We start from the raw sequence: 26,352 nt of genomic DNA on the forward strand, positions 1-26,352 counted from the left end.
TTTTCTTATAAATACTCTCTAATTTATAAAACTTCATATTCCATTTTTATTACTAGTTCAAGTCATGAATTTGTTATATATTTATAATTGTTAGTTTTCATAAGATACAGATAAAAGTTCAAAAAAATTTTTCTGGATTACTAATTATCATAATTACTTATGGGTTTTGGAGGTAATAAATGACAGGTAAATAATTTATATTAAAAAAACACTGTTTATTAATTGTTTCAATTCGAATTGCCGCTGCTTATTCCTATACAAAGTGAAAACAATAGGATGTTACCCTTAAGGATAAATAGGAGGTTTTAGGATGGTGGAGGGAATAAGGGCGAAGGTATATATGTTTATTTATTATATAACACCTATTTACGGATATATTATTTAACCAAATCAACTGATAAAGAATATGATCGGTATAAACCTTGGAGCAGCTTACGCTCTTCCCTACTCATAAAAGATTTCGATGCTTCTTGAACATTTTCTGAAACGTTCGACCAGTTTCACCCCCAACCACTGGCTTGTCCAGGTCGGGGGCCTGACGATCAACGATTTCTTACTGTCTTGAGGCTTGCAGTTCTTCTAGGCTTGAGACTTCTCAGCCGGTAAGGAATGCGATTCGGATCATATTCTTTGTCACAAGCGCGAAAAACCTTCGGATCTTCGAAATTCGAGCAAGACAAACATCTTCAGATATCTTGTCTTCAACTTTTCAAAACTTTCATTTTTTCAGAGTGAAACTTCAAACTTCCCTCTATCATCCAATACCTCTTGATTCAAAACCTTATAAACAAACAAACAGGTTAGAGAACTTACTTCTATTTTTAAGTTTATTTTTGTTTTGTTTCATTCTTTTCTGTATGTCTTTCGGTCTTTCCCTTTTTTTAATATTTTTCTTTTTTATATAAACATTTAGGAATACCACATTTTTTCCTGATTCATAACACATTTTAGCAGTTGTGTTAAAAAACAGAATGGCTGGAATATAATTTTTAAGCAAAATTTAAATCAAAGAAAGATAGAAACAATTATATTCCAACCTTCACATATTAGCATCATATTACAATACGTAAACCTTATCTTCATAACAATTTCTTAGGAAATGAAACATTGTGAAAATAAGGTTTTGTTTGCGTCCATTCTAACCTTACTCTTCCATGCAAAGAATATACTACACTTCTTTGCATATTAGATTATCTGATTAACTGATATTGTACGATCGTAATTTAAATGCCGTATATTAATTGCATATAATGCAGAACTAGGTAAGGTAAGAATAGTAGTAAGAATGTAGCGTTTGCATTTTTTGACCCGGTACAGTATTGTTAGAAGAAATTTGAGGTCAAAGGGTCAAGTCACACAAATGGTCTCCCAAACACCTGGCCTCTCGCATCACACTCGTGTCACTTAATATCGACCTGAAATTCATTAAGCAACAAAAACTATGATTGTTTGACCCATGTTACGGGTTACACTTAGTTACTACCGTACGATTTATCGGATGCATTCCTTGATGCTCCTGTCTTCCATTCTTGCTAATTTAACTACTTATTTGTACTTAAACATTTTTCTTGAAGTAAATATAAGCGGTCTACGAAAATATGAATCTAAATTAAGAACTTCAGTTATAAGTGAATGATTATATAAATTTCGAAATCACTTATAATTGTGTTCATATGTGTATTCTGTATATGTAAATATACAGTTTTCATTCATTAAAATGTAGCTATATATATATATATAAAACACTGAATAGGAGAAGTATATTAACAGACTGTTTAGTATCTTCAGTTTAGTCAAAGAAAGCTAATCTTTGTGAGAAAGCACTTCAAACAGTGAAATTTTATCGCATGCAACTCTTTAAAACATGTTAATGTTTTGTATATTAATAGTTCTGAAAATTCTGAAAATAATTTAAACTAAAATAAAAAACTCAAGTAAAACGTTAGATTTCATAGTTGATAAATATACTAATATTATTTAAAATTTTACAATAAATTCAATATTATATACTGTATATGTATATATTAGCATATGTGACTGACATTTAATTAATTTTTTATGAATAGGTTTAATGTATTTTTAGGTTCATAAGTGCGAATTCTGGCGAATTATACAATATCAAATCAATGAGTTTTTGTATTTTGTTAGATCTAGTTATCTTAATTGATTAAATGCTATGTAAATATTTTTAAAGGAGACACATATCCATGTAGACTGCTTATATTAGGTCGTGTGACAGAACAAAAAGTAAACTTACGTGGTGAATAAGAGCGTGATCGAGATCTATCGTAGCGTGAACGACGGCGATTGTAGTATGGGCTAGGTGAACGTCGATAGCTTCCTCTGTAACTACTGTTTAATGAAAGAAAAATAATAGTCTTTCTGTCTTTTTGTAAGTTTCATTTAGGAATTATATCTTAAAAAATACAAACTCACTCTCGTCTTCGGGGACCATCCCATCCTCTATCATGTAAATGTGTAGGTTTTCCCATGTAAATTCCTGGAGTTGGTGTGTGAGCTCTTTGTGTAATCGAAAAATCTACCCTTATTCTTCGACCATCAATATCCATCCCTGTGCACTGTTCTTTCGCTACTTTAGCATCTTCAGATGATTCAAAATACACAAAACAGAATCCTCTGGATCGTCCAGTCTAAAATATGGAAAATAAATATATATAAAATTTTGTTCTGTTTGGTTTTTAGATAAAATAAAATGTGACCAGAGGCCTTTAACGTTTTACACAAACTTAATGCATGAACGTTCTAAATCTCTGGTATAATTTACTATTCCCCTTTTCTTTTTTTTAATAGTTATGGGGTTGTATATGTAAACATTAATGTTAGATCTTTCCACAATTAACGTATGTTAGTATGTAAATATTATATTGTAGTTTATAAAACATTAATATTCTAGTACCTTTGCATCAATTACAACTTGTACACGTTCAACAGGTCCATATTTGGAGAAAATGTGATGTATTTGTTGTTCAGTTGTAAAAATGGAAAGCCCAAAAACACCCAAGCATCTGGAAGGACATGGATTATCTCTGTTTCCAACATGACGTCGTCTAGATGACATTGGACTCCGAGAGTGTGAACGATAAATGTTCCTATCATGTTCACGAGAGTAACGGGAACGAGAGTATGATCGAGACCTGCTTCTAGAATATCGACCACCCCTATAAGGAGAACGACTACGACTGCGGCTACTACCACGGTGACCTGCACTAGCATATTTGCTACTGCGATATGACTTTCTTCCTCTTGAAACTGAACGGCTTCGTGATCGTGAATATTCTTTCACTGGTCGGTGAGATTCTTTACGTTCCCGTGATTTACGTGATCTTGAATGTGAACGTGAGTCTCTTAAACCTCCATCTGCTGTTCTTGGTCTTCTAGGACTTGCACTACGACTACCACTCCGCTAGAATAAAGAATATAATTTTAGTTCTTTGCAAGTATTTTAATTTATTTGTTTCTTTTACTTTTTAAACTATAAATTCAAGAATGTTATATAGAAATGAAATAAAAAAATAATTTATATTGTAAATTAATTGAACTATATTCTGAATTTTCCGAATATTGTTAATTTTAATAATCATGGAGATTCAAACGCTTAACCTTCTAAATTATAGTTAAAACAGAATTACAATAAATTAGTTGGGTCAACAAATATATTTTATAAAAATAAAAAGGTTAATAACACCACCATCAATAAATCTGCAAATTTTTAATGGTTTAAAAGTAAAATAAGAGCATTAAAATGGTAATATAAACGTGAAACATAGTTGAACGTTGATGGATCGATAATGGCTGTGATCAGCCGCATGTCGTTACGGCCACAATATGTATAAAATTACACGTAAAAGTAATATTTAAAAAAGGCAAATGTAATATTTACCTCGATATCACTCATTATAGATCTTCAACTATGAATGAATAGGATAAATGTAGCAAAAACCGGCCAAATGTTTGGAATAGTGCACCGTAGCGTCCGTATGCAATAATGGCGTAGTCTTTAGACCGTTTCAGCGGGTAACAGCCGGAAGTGATGATACTAGGTGGTATACAAATGCGAAACATACCAACATCCGGTGTTGCCAAGAAACGATAGTGAAAATTGAAAATGGCGGTGTATTTCTCAAAATAGCGCCAATTCAAACATAAATGATATTGTAGATTCAGTGTCCCTACAGATTGTTGTATAATGTGCAGATTTTTGTTTTTACTTCATAGTATATTAAATGAAATTATGAATTCGTATGAATGTATGAATTATTATTACGTATGAATTATTATTAAACGTATGAATTATTATTTATAAAGACATTTGACTCAAACTTCAAGGAATTTCGTTAAAATTCGCATTGTATTAATAAAACGCACTAAAATATATGAAACTATTATATTTAAATCATATATAAGTTCAAATTACAGTAAATATCAAATTAAAAAGTCATTAATGGGAATTTCGGAAAAAGAAAGATTCATTATATTTTTCATTGGAATAGTATGTTTTGTATGTTTATTGTATCTCCTCTTATATATGTTATGTATTATATTATATTGTATAGTTGAAAGAGAGATATTCTAGTATTTTTACATTCTAGATAAAAAAAATTTATTGTATTTTAAATACGGTAAAACGTGCATTTGTTTCTATAAAACCACACCAGTAATGCACCTGCGCAGAAAGATGCGCGTGTTTCCTGCGTCTATAAAAACTGTTCAGATTGCATACTGCGGCAGAATCAGAAACGAGGAAGATTCTCCGGTAGTCAGTAAACCATTTTTCTGTCGTCAAACGGATCAAGCTTTTTGTGAGACTTGGATCGGTCACAAAAAGCGGGATTCGCTTTTCGTATAGGAATTGGCCTGTTAAGGAGCCAGTTAATATATATAGAACGTTTGAAAATTGTGAGTAAAGGTAGTGACTTTTTAGATTTTGTGTAGCGGACGATACTGTGACCGATTGCTCTATGTTCTTCTTTATCATCGTTTTAAATAGAACCCTGTCAGTGATGAAAGTCGTCATTGGCTCCGTTCTCGGTGAAATCGCAATAAAGCTTAACCTTCGTATTTCGTTATTGAATTTTCTATGCCTTACATACTAGAATTAATCAATGAATTTTATAACAATCATGGCCGCCAGCCGGTTTTCCTACCGTTTTATACTGCATAGATCTTGTGCTCGTCGTTAAGTAGCTTACTAAAATATCAATATGGATTCACACGTTAGTAATAACTTATTATTTTATTTTTCGTTGATTGTAAGGTTATTATATAAAGGATAGATGAACAAAATATATATTAATAATATGATATGACATATTATCAGAAAGTTTGCTTTTTCACAAAGAAAATCTCCTTATGTTATGACTTTACAATAAGGGTTATTGATTTGAATATTTAGTAAATAAAAATAATTTGGATGATTTCCAATGCTTGACATCTTTCATTAATCTAAAACCCTTTGATTGTTTGTTTCATAATATGAAGTTTATGATATAGAACTTAATGGAATGATAATAAGTAATGTTTTAAAGGAAACTGTATAATTGAATGAATACACAATTTCATGTTTGATAATTGTAATATGTTATAAATAAAAGATATGATTTTATCACTTATTACGTTTTTTAAATCGAACTTTTATTAAAGATTATATATATAAAAATATGTTGTAATTTATAGATTGCAGAAATGGAGGAAATACATCAACCGCAACAGGTTGGGCCTAATATGATGGCCAGTGTAGGTGGAATTCCTAACCACTCAAATAATGTTAGTCGGCGTAATCGAGTTCGATCATCATTACACAGTTTGATGATAGGAAAACGTCCAATAAGTGAGGCCGCTCAATTGGAGATGAAATCATTGTCCAACAAAACACCAGTTTCTATTCTTCAGGAATTGCTTTCTCGTAGGGGCACGACACCAAAGTATGAGTTAATACAAGTAGAGGGTGCTATCCATGAGCCTATTTTTCGTTACCGTGTTACTGTTGCTGATGTTGTTGGTTTGTATCTAATTTTGATAATGCAATATTTATTTTTCAACTCATTGACTTAAATCAGGATAGATCCATTCTAAGATAGCAATTGAAACTAGCATTATAATATATATTTTTACTTAATTATAAGTCATAATTGTTAAATATAAGTAAAGTATATAACTTTGAGTTGAACACGTAGTTTCAATAGAGGTTAAGTTAATGTTTGTTTTATTTATTTTAGTATTATTTAGTATAGTATTATAAATTTACTTTTATATAGAAATTAATTACACATTTACATCAAGCAAAAGTGTAAAATGATAAGTATCTGATGATTGAAGTAGATCCAATTGTTTCAGCAATGGGGACTGGAAAATCAAAAAAGGAGGCAAAGCATGCTGCTGCAAGGGCTGTATTGGATAAACTGTGTAGACTAAATAGTGAATCACCAGATTCTCCACTTCCAAATAATCTATCAGAGTAACAAATATATATTAACAAACATATATTTTTTGTATATAATTTTTTGTATATTTATGTGTTTAATATAGTTTATTTTATACAGTTCTGAGAACTTACAAGAATTATCTGGATATGGAGAAGAAAAAATAATTACAAATCCAATTGGAGCATTACAAGAAATGTGCATGTCACGTCACTGGCCTCCACCAAAGTATACAATAGAAAATGAAGAGGGCTTGCCACATGAGAGGCAATTTACAATTGTCTGTTCTGTTTTAAAATATCGGGAAGTTGGCCAAGGAAAAAGTAAGAAAGTTGCAAAAAGGCATGCAGCTCACAAGATGTGGCAAGCCTTACATTATATGAACACAGAAAACTCTAATATAGATGAAGATGAGGTAAGACTATTTTGTTTACTTATGTATATATAAAATAAATTTATTATAAAATTATAAAGTATAGTTTTATATATTTTTTATACATTTGGTATGATGCAATAATATTAAAATATTGTTTATATAAGTTGTGTATTTGTATGTGTATTGTTTTTGTTGTGTATGTGTGTGTATGTTTAGTGAAGTGGAAGTGATTTGGCACTGGAAACAGTATTATGAAATATGAGCTACCTTTCTGATCACCCTGAATCTATAACGGATAATTATTAATATTTCAATTACACATTTTATATGTGTATTTGTATCGTAAGTCATTTACACAACAGCATAATGTTTTTAATAATAACATGCTTGGATCATTTCCACTTCATTTTACTCTTAATATATGTGCAGTCATTGGAGAACTTTCTTCAGTGATATGCATTTAAATAAATTCTTACGTATATTAATTGTCCGTTATAGGTTTTACAAAGAAATGCAAATGTGAATGCTCGTTATGCTGATTTGAGAGGTAGCAAAATTTCAACATTAACTACTATTCATAGCCTTAAGGTTTCACAATTTCATAAAAGTCTGAAGTCATCCACTGGTGTTAAACTTTTTGAATTACAGGTTTGTAATACAATTAATTCAAACACATTGGTTTTATTCTGTTTCAAAGTATAAAAATAAAAAAGCAATTGATTAGATTTTTTAATTTCATTAAATTTGCTTCATTGTTTCTTTTTTGTTATAGAATACATGTTTGAATGATGGTGATGTAAATTTGGTACAGTTCTTGCAAGAAATTGCTTCAGAGCAGCAATTTGAAGTAACTTATGTTGATATTGAGGAAAAGTCTATCAGTGGTAAGTTATTCATTTTTCTTTTTGTTAAATTAAATTTCATCAATTTATATTAGTTAATGTATTTTTATATTTAACTTATTTATTAGAAAATACAGTTAAATTAAGAACATGAATACAAAACGTAAATTTTCTCATAATAAATTATTTTTCTGTAAGTACAAGATCCAAAAGTATATCATTTTCAGATGTAGGAATATCTTCACACAATTGTTCATTAAATGCCAGTGCAATTAAGTGCGGTATTTTTTGTTGTTTCTTTAAACATAAGTCCAAAAATTTATCATAATAACCCATTCCATGTCCCAAACGTTTTCCTAATTGATAATACATATTACTGTAATCTTTAAAAATTAAAGCTTTTCCAAATAATCTATACAAACTAAGCTTACTTACCATTAGCAGTAAATGCAACACCTGGTATAAGTATTAAATCTAATCCACCTAAAATATATAATTTTATAGAATATTAAATTTTGTATCTTGTTGGTTTTAATGAATTTGGAAAATATCAATAATATTATAATCTAAAATGGAGCATGATTGTATACATTAATTATTTCAGGTTTTACCAGTTTGTAATGCGTTTTCTCTAAGTTCATTAACATTTGGTTGTTTAATATTCCATTTGGTTAATGGTAGTGTTTCATAATCTTGCATCGAAAGTAGTTTAACCATTTCCATTTCTTTTCCTTTATACCTAGGAATAAATACGACCTTTTTTCTTTCAAATATATATTTTAATATTTCAATTGTGTCAATTTCATCTTTTGTGCTTAGATATAAGGAAATTCTTGTGCTTTCTCGAAACTGTGGTAGAGAACATAGCTGTGCATGCAGAAATATGTTTGTCATAAAGAGTTTCAGATAAAGATGTAACATAACCTCTTCTTCATATTATGAATACCTTGATTATTTCTTTAATATACTTACTTTATCAAATACCTTCATTGATTGTCTTTGTTTCTCTTCAGTATTAAGTTGTGTAATAATATCTTTCATTTTTTTACGTAAAGCACTTTTAGCAGATTTTATTCCAGCCATAATTTCTATCAATATGCACCTCTTACAAAAAAAGAACTCTATAAAACATGTGTATAACCTATGACATATTTATTATACATCACAATTATCTGTAATCTATATTTAGGTATTATTCATATATCTTTCTTAAAATAGTCTTTTATCTTATTTAAATGTTCAAAATTTTTAAGTTTACCAATTATCTTCATATATCAGCTATATCATATTTTATTTATCTGAATGTTCTAATACTTGCGTTGCTTTCTTTCATATTGTTCATTATAAATGGAGCATTAATTGAAGAATTATAAATAAAAAGTAATGTTTTGATTATTATTTCCATTATATCTAAATATATATGGATTGGATTAGATGAATGTTTCCCTCCTTATTACAGGTAAATGCCAGTGCCTTGTGCAGTTGTCTACCTTGCCAGTAGCAGTTTGCTATGGTTGTGGTGTTACTAGTAAAGATGCTCAAGCTAGTGCTGCTCAAAACGCTCTGGAATATCTTAAAATCATGACCAAAAAGTGAGCCAGCGCTTTGCTCCTGCCAGCTGTCACTATCAATTGTAAATCACATAATAATTTACTGTCCAAAAATCAAAATAGCAGTGCAGATTCCAAAATTTTATCAAACAATCAAGTAGCGGATAAGAGTAAAAGTCAAAAGCTCGATCACGTGGGGAACAAAAATAGATTATCAAAGCCATCCGTCAGAGCAGTAAACACTGCAATGGGGAATAAAGATGCTACATTGAGTACAATCACCACAACATCAACTGCTACAGTTTCTTCAAATAGGATGAATTCATCTATAAAAAAGAATAGTGGAAACAACGAGAATTTAAAATCTAACGAACAACTAACAAAGAATACGTCAATCGTAACCGCAAATCAATCTAGTTCTACTTTCAGTAGTGTAAGAGGTGTTACTGCAACATGTGTTGGTGGTAATGTTTCTCACGAGAGTACATCTAAGTCTAAAGATTACCCCGCTAAAAAGTTTTCCAATGAAATTGATTCGAAAATGAAGAATTATCAAATACAATCCGAATACAAAGAATCATCTGTAAACAATCAGGATTACAAAACAAGGAATAGCACAACTATGAACAACTTATCATCGAGGTTCGTAAACCAGTCGTCGGTTCAAACGTTGCACAGGGAAAACCATGGAACTGCTTCCAGTACACATCAATCTCGACCAGCGTCACGGAACGATAACACCGCATTTGCCGTAGCTAGGAAAGCATTGGAGCAACAGAATTTTGCGTCGAAGATGACACCGATCAATTTTCCACCACTGCGTGCTCCACAGAGCATTGTGAATGTTCGCCATCCTTTTGTCACAGAAGCAAGAACCAAGCATAATGATATTGGTGGTCCGAACTCCAAATCGAAATTGAATGTAACGAGTTCTTTGCAAAGTGGTGCGAAGGATCTTGATCATAGTAGGCAAACCTTCCATAGCTATGGTACATCACAGATCGCTGGTATTCCAAATGTTCAAAATTTAAGCAATGTCACGGCGAATATGTCACCTTATGCCAGACCGGAAAGCTTCCCTCAGCCAACCGTTGCAAGTGTGCTATTTCCTGACACATCTCAGTTTCCTCAATCACCTCCATTCAGTACAACGCAAATTGGACAGCTGAATCAATATCAAACATATGATCCTGGCAGTTTTGCAACTACACCAGTGAATGTGAACCCAGTAATCCCTCAATTCTCTGCAGAGAGTTCTATTCCGTATCCGCAATACGACAATCCTCCTCAATTCGTGCAACCTAATCATTATCCGACTGCGGATATAGCGAATAGTCAGTATCAGTATCAAGCGGGTGTAGGACAACTACAAGAGTCACCAATGTTCATACAAAGCCTGCAAAGTCCTATCGCCGTAACAGATCAGTATGCTGCTTCAAATTATGCTAGAACGGTTAGGGCAGAATTGATACCACGATTGAGGAGGCCACCAAGATTTAACAAGTAAAAATGATTTTTTACACACACATACGCGCGCGCGCGCACACACACATACACACACATGCACGTACACGCACACATTATATATATATTATACATACACAATATATTCTTGAATAAAAATTCGTAGCCGTAAATGAAGGAAGGAGGAAAACGAGGAACATAAATCGAATGATAACGGCACGAATTCATGGAATCGTATTATACCTTTCAATAGAAATGAAGAACGTCCACGTGTATCTTGCGTGCAGAAATAATCGGGAAATTTGCCAATCTACTTGGTTGAACTATCGATATGTTAAGTGGAGGAGATTTGGTAAAAGTTATTTCAATTTCTGATCCATTTTGAAATAAATTTTAACCAGTCTATGCGAATTAATGCGCGCGTGGAAGTGATAACTAGTATTTTGGCAAAATTGCACGAGATGCACGGTTAGCGTTATTAGTAGTCGTTCGAAGAAATTCTGTTTGAAATGGTTTGATACGTAAATACATGTACAAAGCAGAAACGCAGCGAAGAGAGAAGAAAAAATCATTTTGACTTGTTTCCATCATTAAATGTGACACGGCAGGGCATAATAAGTTGGCTCGATATAATTTTGTGACGTAATTTATCTAATATCATTGAAATTTGAGACAGAGAGAAAGAAGAGAAGGGGAAAAAGATGGAGAAAGAGAGAGAGAAAAAGAAAAGTTATTGCAACCAGATTGTTAAATTGTACATAAATTATAACTATTGATAAGAATAGTTTCATTTCTATAAATATATAGTATTCGCGGAAATATGGTTCTGGACAAATTTGTTTTCGGTCAATCGAAGAAAGCAAATTTGTTAGTAAATGGAGCAGAACCCATAGCCATGTTGCACATAAAAATCGATAGAAACGAAGAAAGATTTGTGAAATAAAAAGAAAAGAGAAAAGCAACTGAATTATAATTATAATAACGATAAGTCCTAGTTTTAATGAATGGTATCCTACAAGCTATACTTTGCATAGAATTAGTGGAGGTTTTCCAATATTTGCATATTACTTAGCTTACTGCTATGTTTTTAATGTGCTTTACTATTTATATATGGAATGGCGGTGTAACGATGTTCATTGCAATGCGACCGCATGCAAGGATGATTCATTTCTAATAGGAAAAAGAAAGTGGAAAGGCTAACGTTTAACATATAATGTCAAGTAACTCGCTTAATTTGAACATTGTGTCTCCATTGAACGTATGCACAGTGCAAACGTAGCTTTCGGCGATCCGAATATAATGAAGGCGATCGCGATAAAGTAACGATATAATCTTTCAGTGGTGTATGTTTTTCCTTTAGTATGGTAGCTCATAAACTCATAAGCATCACATATTAATACGCGTAAAATTAATCGTTAAGGGAAATCCTCATTAAGTACGCATTTCGTATTAAACGAAACTATATATTCGTATGTATTGAATTTTTAAATTGTCTACGTGCGTCGACGTCACCGGATAAGACATTTATACTAAACGGAAAAGAGAACAACAATATCGCGTGTGGACATATATACCGTCAAGAGGATACGATCAGGAATCAAAAAGAAAAAAGAAAGGAAAAGAAGAAAAGTGAAGGTAAGACGGGAAAAAAGAGGAAAACGAAATAAAAAGAAACGGTAGACATATTGCGTAACAATGCAATTTTTAACCGTGGATCATCATCCTGTTTGTGAATAATGTGGAATACGAAAAAGAATTATTGCTTTTCCAATGAATCAAGAGAATAAGCGAGAAAACGTTCGTTGTAACATCGATCGACGGACAGTGCGAATTTTTATCTTGCGTTCGATTATTATTCCCGTGTAACAGGAATCTGTGTGTGCATACGCAATTTCGTTCAGCGATGATTTTTATCCCCGTTCATTCGCAAGAGACGAATTTCGTTGATTACCAATGGTCTAGTACTATTATTAGATATTAGATAGAGATAAATTATATTTATGTCTCGAAAATTCGGGGATGAAAACGAATTTATTCACATACTGTCTTACTTTCCCGTATTTCTCATTGGAAAGATTAATGCGTATTATAATTATTGTTAATTTATGAAGTATCGAATATAACAATAAGATCGAAAGTGAAATGCAAATAAAATGTGAAATTTTCCGTGTAAAAATGTCATGTATGAAATAGTGTATGCATACTGCATTAATCATCGATTCGATATAGTGGTGCAATAACAAGCCCATGGATAGCCGCGCATAACTGCGATACCTTGCCCGCGCATTCGACGTTATTGATAGTACAAAAAGTTCATTTCCTGTAAGGATAAATCGCATTGCGGGTCAGGGTACCACGGAAATGCGTAGAATTGCGTGAAAGAGAGAGAAAGAGAGAGAGAGAGAGAGAGAGCGAGCGCAAGCGCGCACGAGTAAGAGAGAGAGAGAGAGAGAGAAAGAGCGAGAGCGAGATAAATAATAGAAGCGAGTGAGTGAGCGAAACGATAATGTGCCTCGACGACACGAGTATCCGGAGGAGATAAAGGAAAATTAATGAAACCCTAAGCCTAAGGTGATGTCTCAAGAATTGCGACATAATTTTCTGGTCGGGCATATTTCATACATTTGGAAAATAGGCATTACTTACATGCAAAGTATAGAATGTGTATGCGTGTAAACGAAAGTACACTGCTAGATTGATACCGCAATCAGTTATTTCTTTAAGGATACAAAAAAGCGATAAGAAAGAAATGAGAGAAAACTAGAAATTCATTGTAGAAAAAACAGAAGCATTATAGAACACAGCGATTCGTTTTGCGGATCGTAATCGTTAAAACTAACGAAATTTCTTCTGAAACGCTTAATTGCTACTACGGGTGATGATAATTTTCTGTAATTATTATATTTATTTTTTTAGAATGTATACATGGAATTAGAAAATTCGTCATGTCTTCTGTTTTGACGTTCGATTCCATTTATCATGAGATATTTTTTAATTTTTTAATAATTTTTTTCCTTTTTTTTTTGTTTCAAACTATAAAGCGCTGCTTCGCGTATTGAAAGTTTGACTACAGTTTCATGTGTATCCTCCACTTGTAAGCAGTTTTCTGTGCCAATCGAGATTAATTCGTTGCGAGATCTGACTTCAGATGGTAAAACGGATACAATACCAAACAGCGCCTCATCGCCGAAAGGCGTTATAGAAAAGTTGTTGAAACTTGCCAGTTCGTAAGGGAACATATCAACACATAATGTAAAATTGGAAGAAAATGATATATTGTATATTTGTCAGATGAATCGCTCTTTCTATTAAACGAGAAGTTTTGTATATTTTTGTTTATCAGAGAAATTTCGAATTGATGGCGGTACAAATTTTTTGATGTACATTCTTTTTCCGAAGAAGAATTTTTTATTTTTGTTTTCAATTACGCAAAGTCGTAACTTGTTCTTTATTTTTTTTGTTTATGGTAAAAATCAGTGCTGTATGTATTTTTTACGTATACAAAAAAAAGGTGATACAGTAAAATTCTTCGCATTTTACAGTGATATATGCACCCTTGAAATAAAATTGGAAAAATTTTTCTAAACCGTTGATCGTAATCGAAACGCCTCGTCGATCTTTCTCGATTTCGCTTTAGTTTTCTGTACTGCGAATACCAGGAGAATCTCCGAGAGCGTTTAAAGATCGAGTCGATCCATCGATCAAAAATTGTTAATCGACGCGATTAGTTTGTTTGAAGAAAATTAGTCGATTCGATTAACTACTTCAAAAAATAAACGAAAAAGAAGAAAAACAAAGCGTCGATTTATCGTACCTAGACATCGCTTGATATTCTGTTGTTTAAAGGGAGGGGACGATAATTTCGAGCGAAAAAATATTAGCGTGCGATCCGGCTATCAAATAGCGAATTAAGAGCATAATGCAGGAAATATTGTGATGCATAATGAGACAAAATATTATAATAGAGAGAGAAAAATAGACTTCCCACCTTCTTCGACTACGGGGAAGCACTTCTTCGTGGACCAACCTAGGAACGAGAAAAGGGGACGAGATGCTTTCGATTCGATCCACGAGAATATAGTCAATATAATACTTTCTTTTTGTCCATCACGTCTATCATGATATTATATTATATATACATACATATATATACTCCGTTTCTCTTTTCTCGTTCGTATCCTTTACCACGGAAGCGGCCTTTTAAGCTGCGCAAAAGAAGAACTTGATTTCCAATGACTTTTGAAGTCAGTGGACGAATAAAAAAAATGAAAGAGGAAAAGAAAGGTTTATTAGCAGCAACGGGATTCGTCGAATCTCGTGTATTAAGTAAAAAATAAATTGAAATTAAGCCAACATGAAACGACTATATATTTTACTTATGATTTTACTGTTTAAGCGCTGCTGCGTTTTGTAACGATTTTGCATACAAAGGAAATTAAAATGAAACGAAGAAATTTCTGTAGATTGAAAGGTACATTTTTGAAAATATTTTGCGAACGAATGAACTTCCATTGCATCTATCTTCATTGTTTCTATCCTTTTATCCCACCCCCATAGACATACTTATTTACCTATTTACCTATATACGAATACCTATATACATACGCGTGCGCGCGATGTCGAAATACAATTGTAAAAAAGAAAAAAATCGTCAACTACCAATTCTCTTAATCTTTCCAATACGATCGATTTTTTAAATAAGCGAGAGCAAAAGAGAGAGAAAGAGATAAAAGAGCCTTAGAAGAAAGAAGGTAATATTATAGTCTATGATTCAAAAAGGAGGAAGAAGTATTAAAATTTTAGTGTCGATGCGTAGACGATATTTGTCGATAATTTCTTTTCCCTTTCTGTGAACTTCGAACTATTATTACAGAATCGTCTACGGGATAGTGAAGAATACCATGTAAATTTCAACGATACTAAGGATATGTAGATATTAATTTGTTCCTTACTGTAAGGAGAAAAAACGAAAAGAAGAGGAAGAAAACACTTTTATAAGATGTATAGTATTAAAGATCCAGCGTGTCTGGATGTAATTTGTAATTTTTATATGTGGAGGGGGACGCGTTAGTGATTTTTTTATGTTCTCTATTCTATCTTTCCACTACCTTCTACTTCTTCCGCTGACTTCCTTCCGGTCTTTCATATCTCCCTCTTCTTTCTTTCTTTTTTTTTGTAAGTTAAATTATTTTGTGTTTTGTAAAGTAATATCGTCGGTTTTGTATAATCGACACGATTTACCGGCACATAGCACGGACATGACATACAGATAACGACTTAAAATAATATAGCGAGACTCGTTTCTGTAAACGAGCGGCATATAATATCTATAATCAAGGTTGTTTTATGTATGATTGTGCGTGTAACATTGTTAATAAACTAACGATGCTTATGAAAGTTCTTTCACGCTCTGTATCTCCACTTGTTCATTTATGATTCCTTCATTTCTTTCTATGTTTCTATGTTTCTATGTTTTGCCGTATATATATACATATATGATAAAAACTAAGCAAACTAAAAATAAAAAGACGGGGATCAATTTTCACGCAATATAAAATTTCGACCGTGAAACGTTGCTAAATAACGAATCACAAGCGTGCTCTCAGTTTTTACCGTAGCTGTTTTTATCTCGTTCCGGAAACTGATCCAATTTTCATAGTACGTACATTGCCGGTTACAGGTATTAGAATACCTATTGATGCTTAGTATAAATTGAACGTTTCTTACTACTTCTACTTTGCTAGTTATTTTATTATGATGTGATATATTAAATACAGTAAATTTTATTAGATTTTCAAATATATGTAACAAGTAGGTATTTGTATACTTATGTATAATATATATAGTATAATAGTATAATATTTATGTATATAAAGTCAATCCCAAACTATATATAGGGTCACAATTGCGTCACGCGAACAATCGAACCATGTATCTAATAAAGAACACGCTGACACGTGTATCTGCTTATACAGCTGTGAAAAAAGATTGCCGTTATTCACGTGACTATTAGTAGTACGCCTCACGTGTTCCTGTAATGACAAACGGCTCAGATTTGACAGTAACGACAATGACTCGACATATAAATTTATGCAGTTAAATTGTCACCCTCGAGAACATGCCCTTGTACGAACAGCGCCAGTTAAAAAGATTCTTGCGACTCGATAATACTACTTAACTGCAGTTTAAAAACGTTAAAGACTTGAAACACGATTTGTTATTAAGCGTGAATGTTACTAGCAAGCTACACGTTCTATAAATTTAAACATTGCCTCTTTGTTAAATTATTATTTACGTTATTTTTCGAAAACTTTTATTTCATGTACATTTCTAAGTGCTCGATAAATATCATTTAAATAATCGAGACAATTAAATACAATTTGGTTGTTGTTTGCTAATATGTTTGGCGGGTTAATATGTTTGAATTTCGTATATTTGTTTGTAGCGCCAAAATGCTGTTGGTTGCCGCATACACATTTCGATACGATATATTGTTATTCGTATATATAATGTATAATATGTATCTTATTGACAGAATAAAATTATTTAAGCATTTTATGATGCATTTACTAAGTTAAGTTGTTACTATAATATTAAAAATCTCAAAATTTGTAATAGAAATATTATAAATTTTACGAAAATATGACCATATCTTAAATTTAAATATTTTAATTAATTCCAGCATTACCAGTCTTATGGCAATGAACGTGTTAGTACGATATTGTTAAATATTGTAGTTTCCTAACAGATTGCGTATAAAATTAAGAATTTTTGATTTTGGTTATGCGTATATTTATGACGGTAATTTGAATCCAATCGAATCGCAGAGTGTGCGCGGTAAGGGTTGAAGCATCAGCAGCGCCATCATGCCGGTAGTGGTTGCGCGCGCACTTCGAGTCACGTTTTCTATCACTAGAAGTGTTCAGTTGCTGATGCGCGGCCGCGTGATTCGCAGTTTTTAAAGTTCTTGTTCGAAAAAGTTTCTCAGTTTTGGTGTTTGTGTGCTCGTGCTTCGGTTCGGCTACGAAATAATGATAGAAGCTTCGTGTGACAAAACGGTGATTCATCAAATCCCAGCCTCTTTAAATCTGACACATCTCATATAAATCTGGTAACGACGCTAAATAATTCGCGGTAAAATAACCATTGTAAAGAAATCTTAGTTTTCATTTCAAGTATTATAACTTTTGTTAATTAAACTTTTCGTAACATGTTACTGTACTACGTCGTGTCATGGTAAATGATTCGTAAAAAGTATATTGGTACGAAGTAATTGAAGATTTGCATCGGCATGTGAATATTGGCAGGCATATAAACTTTGATTTAGACGCCATTTAAGTATGAATGTACTTTTAACGACCTCTATGAATGTGCTATTAGACCGTTGTGACATATTTTCAAATACTGTTTCTCTTTTACTGATTCTTTGCTTATTTTCCGCTGCTTCTAATTTAAGGAGTCTTGTTTATAATTCTTCGCGAAGTAAATTTTCCTCCTCACATAAACTTAAATATTCGAACAGGACGAAGGTAAACGTAATATATCGATGTTTCCACAGGACATTGTAACAAAACATCGTTATAGAATAGAAACAGATTTTGCTCGATTCTTATTGGTTTTCTTAGGTTAGGATTAAATGTAGATTGATACAATAAAGTGATTGTGTTTAAAAAAGTAACGGTTGCTTCTAGGGGATATCCCTAACAGTTACTTTTTCGCGAAGATATTTGATTTGGTAGTATTTTTGCTATGAAATGTTATCTATGAAATTATTTTTAGTATAGTTTCTAGATAGTTTTATGCAAGGCGCATTAAGTTAATATATCGTAAATTACATTTGGCAAATTTAATGTTATATATAAAAATGTAAATCTTTGCAAGATTGCTCGTTGAGAAGGTTATTTTTTAAAGCTGCGTGTTAGCAAATCGGAATTTGGAATTTGATATTGAAATATTTTATTAAGTTATCGTAAATTTCTTGCTCTTATATTCATTTTGTTTCAATTAATGATTGTAAGTATTGCAATATATTACCCTACCGAATGTTCACAGAATTTGCTCGTTACTTTAGGTTTGTACTTTCTATAAGAAAACAAATTTCACGTAGTAAAACTTTAATCAAAACTTAACTTTAATCAAAATAACCGAACTACCATGCCGTCGCGTCCGTGAGATTTCATACGGGTTAACTGTACCTTATTTGCCAAGTATTCCGAACTTCTTTGCATCAATGTAGCTTTCGAACTGCTAACAATAAACCGGAAATGCTTGAGAACAACGGGATCTATTCCACGGTTGATTGCCGTTTGTTGTGCTCACTTTTTCCATTGTCGAACGTTCAACCGCTATTAAACGTTTAACATATATTTACTGAGAATGCTTTCGTAAAAAATAAATTAGACGATTCATGTCGTAATTCAGAAAGTTAAATTGAACGAATCCGATCAAAATCTCAGTCGTAACAAGGCACGATTGTTCCACGCATTAAATCTTTTTATTCAACGAGGTTCCGACGTAAGTTCGAAATTTTACGTTTTTTTACGTAAAGACAAAAATAAGAAAGTTTATACAGAAATGTTATTATCCCGCAAAAGCCTTTAAACGATAGATTATCAATAGGATTAATAGAATTAGACTCGTAGATTATTTACAGATTATTCATAGAATAATCATACGATTTTATTATGCACAGATTGTCATAGATCGTTGGTAGATTATTTCCAAGATTCCAATATTTGTCTATTATTTGGAACATATCGTACATTTGAAATATATCCATGGATTATTCCTGAGATTGTATTACATGTAAATTATTTGTTAGATTATTCGCGCGATTCTATCATACGTAAATTACTCGGCGATTATTCGGAAAAGATTCTTCTGTAAAAAGATAAAATATCATGAATAAATTGCATCGCGATGCGCACAACTATAAATTCACTTGCCTCGTTCTTCAGAATAGAGAGAAGCGTGTTTTAATACTTGATGTGTATCTACTTTGCGACGGGCAACAAGATTCTCCACTTTCCCGATATAATATCATAGCAAATTCGATAATGATTGCGCATTTTGTCGAGATAAAATCGCCGGAGAAATGAACTAGGAAAGGCAATGGGAAAAATAAAATAAAAAGAAATTCGATGGTTTGACGAACAATCGAATGTGACTGATAATATGAATTCGATTAACTGCAATTATTACAATTACCAATGAAATTAAACTACTCTGAAATTGAGCTACTCTCAATGAAAATACGTGGATACTCCGTGAATGTAAGATGCTGGTTTCTTTCGTCGAACTGAAAATGCTTTGATCTAAAGGAGAATCGGTTGATCGCGGCTGCAGATCAATTAAATCAGTTCGGTTAATCTAGTCGCGATTAAAATGCAGTGAATGATAATGAATCGCAGCTTCCGCGCATATTTCTGTTGTCTGTACACCGGTTGATCATCGTGTCCTTGGTAAGTACCTTGTTTTATTATTCCAATGATATTGAATCTCTGCGAACCGTATAGCCCTGACACTCCGACAGCAATTATTCTCACAGATTCGGTCAATTATTTCCCGTCTGCACCTCTCATTGTGTTGATCCGCGCCGACTAATGTACATTAGCTTTCCACGGTGAAACGATAATTTCCAATTTAGAAAATATCCGCGACCGAGGAGGTCTTTTTATTTCGAAATGTACGCGAAATTTGAGAGGGTCGCACGTTGAACCGGAATCGAAATTTAGCGATTCGAGTTTAGCAACAGAATTTCGGCTTGTTAAAAATAAACTAAAGAGTAGGAAGTTCGTTATTTCGGTTTATATTCGTTATGATGTTTTCTGGCGATAGAAAAAGAAATAATTAATCGGGAGTATTTAACCGCGAAAATATCGCGAAGAATAAAATATCGCGAAGAGAAACCTTGAAACGTTCGATTTCATGACACAACGCTCGAATTGCTGAAATTCGTTTTTTTCGTTCATTGCTCTAATTCACTTTGGAATGAATGTATCGACTAAGAAATTAGTTACGAATTGTCATTTATAAATCGTGAACTACCAAATTCCGTTTATCGATCGCCGTAGATCATTTTAAAAGAGAAGATCCGCCAATCATTTTTTATAAAGGCAACAGTAAAAAGAGGAAATCGTATTCCGCTCGTATGTTATTCGATTGGAAGAACATCGATGCAGGAAAATCTGCAGCGGTGGATTTTCATGAAGCCTTTGGCGCGCTTGCCAGCGACGAATCCTATAAAATATTCAATGGGAAAGATCGTTTTAATCTGAGCGAGTGATCTCATACAATATGAAAGAATCTGGAAAATTCCAATAATTTTGTGGTTTTCACAAAGCCAGCGATCAAATGTTTCATGGTTTAATCCTTACAGCGTTTATATTCAGCTTGCTTATTTGCTAATTTTAATCGCGTGTTACGCAGTTATCATAAATTCCTGCATTGAGAATAGAAAATTCGTCGTCGCGTAGAAAACAAAAAGTTCTAAAGCGACTAAAGAAATTTTAGGAAGATCCCGCTGGTGTTCGGTCCCAGGAGCAGCGTTTCGTTGGTATGAGAAATCGGCGTTTCGAAAACCCATTTCCGACGTGCGTTTGAACGTTCGACGTTCAAACAGAAGAGGAAAAAAAGAGAGAAGAACGATACTTGTTACACACAGAAATGAGAACGCTATCGTTGCGTGAAATATATGTATGTACTGCCTTTGAATCCCTCGTGAACAGTGGACATTGAAACGCGAGCAACGAAAGAAAACCAGGAAAGTTTCACGAAGTCGCTACTCACTTGTTTCATATTCTCTTGGTTCCGTATTCAGTCTCGCGTGTAAAATCCAAAGAATGTTTGCTATTAAATACTTATTGAAAACTCTTATTGAAATGTCCTTGGAATATTTTTCTATTTCTCTTTCTTCTCTGGACGAGAACGATTACTCGCATGATCTTTCCTTGTGCCATGAATAATACATTTTCTTATCTCGTTGCTAATTTCTAGAGTGAAATTGATGTTTCTTATTTGACAAATTTGCGTGCAAATTTATACTTGTCAACTTGTTGTTCCTTGTTAAAGTTTCTTCGATCGAGATTGAATCTTAATTATCAGAAAACATGCGAACTTCTCCGATTGGGACAACTCTGAATCAACGTTTCTTTGGCTAACGAATTTCTATCTGATCGATGCTTCGAATATTGGAAGCCGTTTTATCCATTGGAAGAAGCTCGAGATTGGAAAATAAAATTTGGAGGACTGCGTGGTAAGACTTGCAAGGAGCGAACGAAGCTTGCGAATATCTCGACGTTATAGCAACCACATCATCGAAATTGAAATTCTCGTTGTTGTTTGTAAATCGACCGTGTAATATTATGCTGGATTTTATGGTGGATGCTCCGTTTTCATGGTGATCCATCACGGTTATTTACGCGTAAAGGCACGAAGATGTTGTTCGAAGTATCGAAGTGCCCGAAGAACAAGCTTGAAGCGTGCAGGTATGAATATCGAAATGGAAAATAAAATTTATTCCCACGGGTGAAACGAGAATATACAGTTGTTTTTCGAGATCTCTTTATTTTAGAAGAGATATTTCTGAAACAAAAAGTGCCGCTTAATTTCTATTTATTCGTTTTATTTCTCGTAGAAAATGTAACAGATTCTTATTTTACTTTCAGTAGAAAATCCTCGATGAAAAGTAAAATTTCATTTTGTTCGGTCGTCGGACGCGATAGATCGAAGTGTTTATTTTTAATGAAACGATTTATTTAATTTGTATTATTCAGATGCGAAGTAAGGAGGGTTTAGATTTCTCTATTTCCTGCTCGTGGGAGTTCATTGAATCGAAAATGGGTTATTCGGATCATAGACAAGAGTTAATTCCCAGATCGAAAGTCTGTCGCATGTGGCTTCTTATCATTAAGCTTCTGCTTTCGCTTTTGCCTTCTTTTCTTCTATTTTAGCATCTCTCAAAATAGAATATTACATAATACAGTAGTTAATATTACCTTGAGAATAACTTGACGAGACGGCTATACGTGAAATAATCAAGAAAGCCATTCAGCGAATTTCTTGAAAGAATTTGTCTTATTCTAATTATTTTTTACTATTATTCGAACGATATGATTAATATTAGATGAATGATCCTTTGCAAAATATACTTCGTACGTTGCCCTTTGCTTTGTCAAAAAACTTTTTAACTTGCCAACATTAGCAGAATTGCGTAAGACTTAGTTTTTAATCGGAGGACTGAAGCAGTTTGTTCGTCGTTGATTGCCTCTCGGTTAGGCTTCAATTAAATTTCGATTGCCTCTCAACTATAGCGTTTGGTCGAATCATGGTTAACCTCTGGCTCAGTCTTCGTTAGGTCCTAATTAGATACCAGTTGAATCTCGGCCCTATACGAAGTTACATCGTTGCATCCTAAAACCCGGATTAGCTACATTGTTTTAATCGGAATTTCCAAAATTCGTAGAAGTCACGGTCAGATAACATTTCTTCGAATTTCCTACTATTCGTCAAAACTTGTTTGGTATGATATTGAAAATAAAATTTTAATAATTGTTTTCCTTCACCGTGGTTCCTATTTGAGGACCATAAAAAGACAAAAAAAGAAATTCCTACAAATCGCAAGCCTAAATATTTTATATATAGCGTACGTGATTAATACTTTTCAATCTATTGGATAGGCAACTTTGTCATTGGTATCAACAAAATCCGCAATCACTTAGTTGCCAACGCAATACGATGAAAATATTCCCATTGCTTTGGAAATAACTTCGTTTCGATAACGATAATCTTAATTAACTTTGCGTACTTTCAAAAGACGAGCAACTTGTGAAAATTGCTATGTCCAGTGCTGCGTCGCGTTCTATCTCAGGATATATCGAAAGCAAATACACTTGTCTGATAGAAGTGCACCGGCGTGGGCGCGGCGCTGTGCCTTACAGGTTCGTGGTTTTAGCGTGCCATAGAGATATTCTGGTGACACACATGTCCCATAGTTGCAACCGCCTATGTACGTCGTACGTTATGATACCGAGAGAGTTACTCCTTGATGGCTAATGGCCACGTTAAGAGTATTATTCGGTAGCTTTCCTTGACCTGTACCAGTATCGTCTTCGTTCGTGCGACGTGTATTTCTGTGATCGAAATAAACGCGCCGATCGATCGGAAAGTTTCGAGCCCCAGCGTGTTCCGATACGAATAATTTACGAAGGAAATTAGGAAGCAAGTCCGTCTACAATTTAAAGTTTAACACGGCTAGCTAATATATCTTCGATTAATCATCGGTAATTTCGAATATCAAATTAGGCTAGTCAAGTATCGATATATAGCGTTTGAATAAATTATTCCGAAGCTATCGGTGATTAAATGCGTAGCAAGATTTAAGGTCGTCTAGCGGATCTGAAAAAGATGAGAAGACCATTTGCGAAGAATTTGTGACTGGAATATTATAGTAGTATGTCTTTCATTCTCGGGAATATTATAGCAGGATATTGCATTTTTCACTTATTTTTCTTTTAGCTACTTCTAGGCTTTCGTAGCTCTTTGTTACTTAAGCCTTCGCTTTATAATATCTCGCGATACTACGCGGCGTAGATTACGAATCAAGAGCAACAGAGGCGAGCTGTATTTGCATTAAATTCCAACCTTAACTGTAACTTTAGTTCCGTATTTTGTGTTATGCAAAAGATTGTATCTATATCGATAATAATTCGCGTGCAATATTTCAGTGTTTCTGCTCGGGCATAACGTCGAGGCGATAAATAATAAATAGTCAACGTCGATGAATATATTTGTTGAAAAAATCAGTTAGGCAAGGGGATACTAGGATTATCGGAGTAGTAGAAATTTATTTCTTTTCGCAATTAGCGTGTTAATTAACGCGCGACCGATAATAAAGCTACAGCAAATATTGAATTAGAAACGAATAAGGATATTTGCATGTCGTTAACCGTGGAAGATGAGTTCTTACACATAATTTAATTCATTTCACTTATTGTAATTTTAGAGTTGCAGAAATTCTTGATTAAAGGATCACCTGGTTGATAGATTAATCCAATGAGTTGTAGGTGGAAATATTAGTAATTTGTAGGTGGGGAAGAAGTTAAGGTAAATTAAGAAAGGTCAAACTCTAGAAACAACCGGATTTGAATAATACAGTTTGCGTGAAAATACGCGGATAGAGTCTGTAATTTAGATTCTGAAATATATCTGGATAAATCGGATTTAGGGTGATGTAGAACGCTAAATTATTCTCTTATCCTCAATACCCGTGTTACGTTTAATCAGACTTATTTTCCATTTAATTTGGCCGTAACTTATTCGATATCCTTGAATCTTACGAATTAGGGACTACCATTATAGGTGAATCGATAATAGTATTTATACTGTTTTAATGTTCTTTGACGCGATAAAACTACCGAGGCAGATTATTAAAAATACACACACGTTGAGGGAATATGTTGAATTTGTCGAACAAGTAGGATCAACGATGTGTGGCGCACTTTGCATGAGAAAATGCTAGTGCAATTTTGTTATCTCTCCATCATAAATTAAGGTAATCAATTTATAACGAGTACTTGGCCGTTTTCGCAGAATATCATGAGAGAGACTCGAACAAGCCGTCAGATATAGTATTACGAATTTCACATGTCGGATGTAACCATACGTTGTCTGATATTCCATAAACGTCTATTTTCTAGTTTCTGTGGATCTTGCTAGGAATAATTTCATTCGGCTTCAACTACTGTCACGGACGATACCCATTGCGAATCAATAGCGAGAAATAATATAATTATCTATCACCCCACGAGCTTCCTTTCGACGATGGATTCCTACCGCGATGCAATTAGGGTTTAGGAAAACTTCCACACGCTGAGAACTGCCACGAGAAGGCATTAATGAGGAATTACAGCGATGAAAAAGAATTGAACGTTTCAAGGGCAACACCGGCGAAAGAATTTCATAGATTAAAGAATGACGATGCAGATGCATTGAAATCCAATAACGAGAAAGCAGTTAAAGAATGTTCAAAAGCAGGTTGCGGTAAAAAAGAAAAAAAAGAAAAGGGAGAAAGAAAACGAATATCTAAAAAAGGAATTTCAGTAATATAGAGAATGATTCAAATTCATCGGAAATTTTATTCCCAGTAATAAAAGAAGAGTAGTTTACAAAGATATTTGAAAATAAGTTGCAGCAGTGAAAAGAACCGAGGGCAGCGCGAAAGGAATTTCAGTAATAAAAAATTACTGAAATATATTAAAAAGAATTTTCGAAAACGAACTTACAGTAATAAAAAGGAGCACAACGCAAGGACAACGAGAGAGATGATTTTACCTATTATCTATCTATCTACGTAGCTTGCGATAGCAAAGAGGAATTGCAACGACCAGAAGGTAAATAGCACGGAAGCATTAAGCTGGGAATATCGAATCACGGGTTAGATTATACTTCGAATAACAGTGTCTCAAATTACTGTCAATTCGCATGTTCAAACGTCTCGAACTCACGAATCTTATCTCCGTGTCGAATCTACATCGAGCACGAGATATAATTATTACGAGATAAGTCAGCGCATTATAGATTCGACGTATAGATAAGGTTTGCGGAGTTGCGATGTTTGAACATTGATTTACCGCTGTATCGTACTCGTACTGATTTCACCGAAACGAAACCGGAGAACATTT

General features: G+C 33.3%; 3 protein-coding genes across 10 annotated transcripts; 1 reads left to right on the forward strand and 2 right to left on the reverse strand.

Moving 5' to 3' along the window:
- Nucleotides 1-194: 194 nt before the first annotated feature.
- Nucleotides 195-4,052, reverse strand: LOC100743964 (transformer-2 protein homolog beta). 3 transcript variants are annotated; one of them, XM_012393856.3, is made up of 5 exons: nt 3,902-4,052; nt 2,918-3,424; nt 2,437-2,651; nt 2,258-2,352; nt 195-780 (listed from the first exon to the last, which is right to left on the reverse strand). In XM_012393856.3, exons 1-5 carry the CDS (start codon nt 3,914-3,916, stop codon nt 755-757), a joined length of 858 nt encoding a protein of 285 aa, XP_012249279.1. In that variant the 5' UTR covers nt 3,917-4,052; the 3' UTR covers nt 195-754. The 3 variants fall into 3 exon arrangements, with proteins under 3 accessions (XP_012249279.1, XP_003485504.1, XP_033180597.1); XM_003485456.4 differs by having other exon boundaries at nt 195-1,415; XM_033324706.1 differs by lacking the exon at nt 195-780 and having other exon boundaries at nt 2,069-2,352.
- Nucleotides 4,053-4,704: 652 nt separating this feature from the next.
- Nucleotides 4,705-16,069, forward strand: LOC100744081 (interferon-inducible double-stranded RNA-dependent protein kinase activator A homolog). Of its 6 annotated transcripts, none has more exons than XM_012393850.3 (8): nt 4,705-4,917; nt 5,140-5,234; nt 5,695-6,019; nt 6,355-6,475; nt 6,561-6,855; nt 7,315-7,464; nt 7,589-7,700; nt 9,118-9,559. In XM_012393850.3, the coding sequence occupies exons 2-8, from the start codon at nt 5,223-5,225 to the stop codon at nt 9,252-9,254; spliced, it is 1,152 nt and encodes a 383-aa protein (XP_012249273.1). In that variant the 5' UTR covers nt 4,705-4,917; nt 5,140-5,222; the 3' UTR covers nt 9,255-9,559. The 6 variants fall into 6 exon arrangements, with proteins under 6 accessions (XP_012249273.1, XP_012249275.1, XP_012249272.1 ...); XM_012393849.3 differs by having other exon boundaries at nt 4,706-4,917; nt 6,340-6,475; XM_012393852.3 differs by lacking the exon at nt 7,315-7,464.
- LOC100744433 (5-formyltetrahydrofolate cyclo-ligase) lies at nt 7,744-8,788 on the reverse strand. Its single transcript, XM_003485460.4, has 4 exons — nt 8,631-8,788; nt 8,270-8,525; nt 8,094-8,141; nt 7,744-8,014 (listed from the first exon to the last, which is right to left on the reverse strand). The coding sequence occupies exons 1-4, from the start codon at nt 8,739-8,741 to the stop codon at nt 7,842-7,844; spliced, it is 588 nt and encodes a 195-aa protein (XP_003485508.1). The 5' UTR covers nt 8,742-8,788; the 3' UTR covers nt 7,744-7,841.
- Nucleotides 16,070-26,352: the final 10,283 nt, after the last annotated feature.

The sequence above is a fragment of the Bombus impatiens genome, unplaced genomic scaffold (genome assembly GCF_000188095.3).
Source record: "Bombus impatiens unplaced genomic scaffold, BIMP_2.2 scf_0060, whole genome shotgun sequence".
Classification (NCBI taxonomy): domain Eukaryota; kingdom Metazoa; phylum Arthropoda; class Insecta; order Hymenoptera; family Apidae; genus Bombus; species Bombus impatiens.

Bases quoted from the DNA above. Each gene is read 5' to 3' on its own strand.
- LOC100743964 (XM_033324706.1), bottom strand. The intron at 2,652-2,917 runs GTACTAGAATAT...TCCATATTTTAG, and splicing joins AAGTTGTAATTGATGCAAAG to ACTGGACGATCCAGAGGATT. The intron at 2,353-2,436 runs GTGAGTTTGTAT...TTCATTAAACAG, and splicing joins GATGGTCCCCGAAGACGAGA to TAGTTACAGAGGAAGCTATC.
- LOC100744433 (XM_003485460.4), bottom strand. From the start codon at position 8,741: ATGGCTGGAATAAAATCTGCTAAAAGTGCTTTACGTAAAAAAATGAAA. The intron at 8,526-8,630 runs GTAAGTATATTA...CTGCATGCACAG, and splicing joins CAATGAAGGTATTTGATAAA to CTATGTTCTCTACCACAGTT. The intron at 8,015-8,093 runs GTAAGTAAGCTT...ATTATCAATTAG, and splicing joins TGTTGCATTTACTGCTAATG to GAAAACGTTTGGGACATGGA.
- LOC100744081 (XM_012393848.3), top strand. From the start codon at position 9,456: ATGGGGAATAAAGATGCTACATTGAGTACAATCACCACAACATCAACT.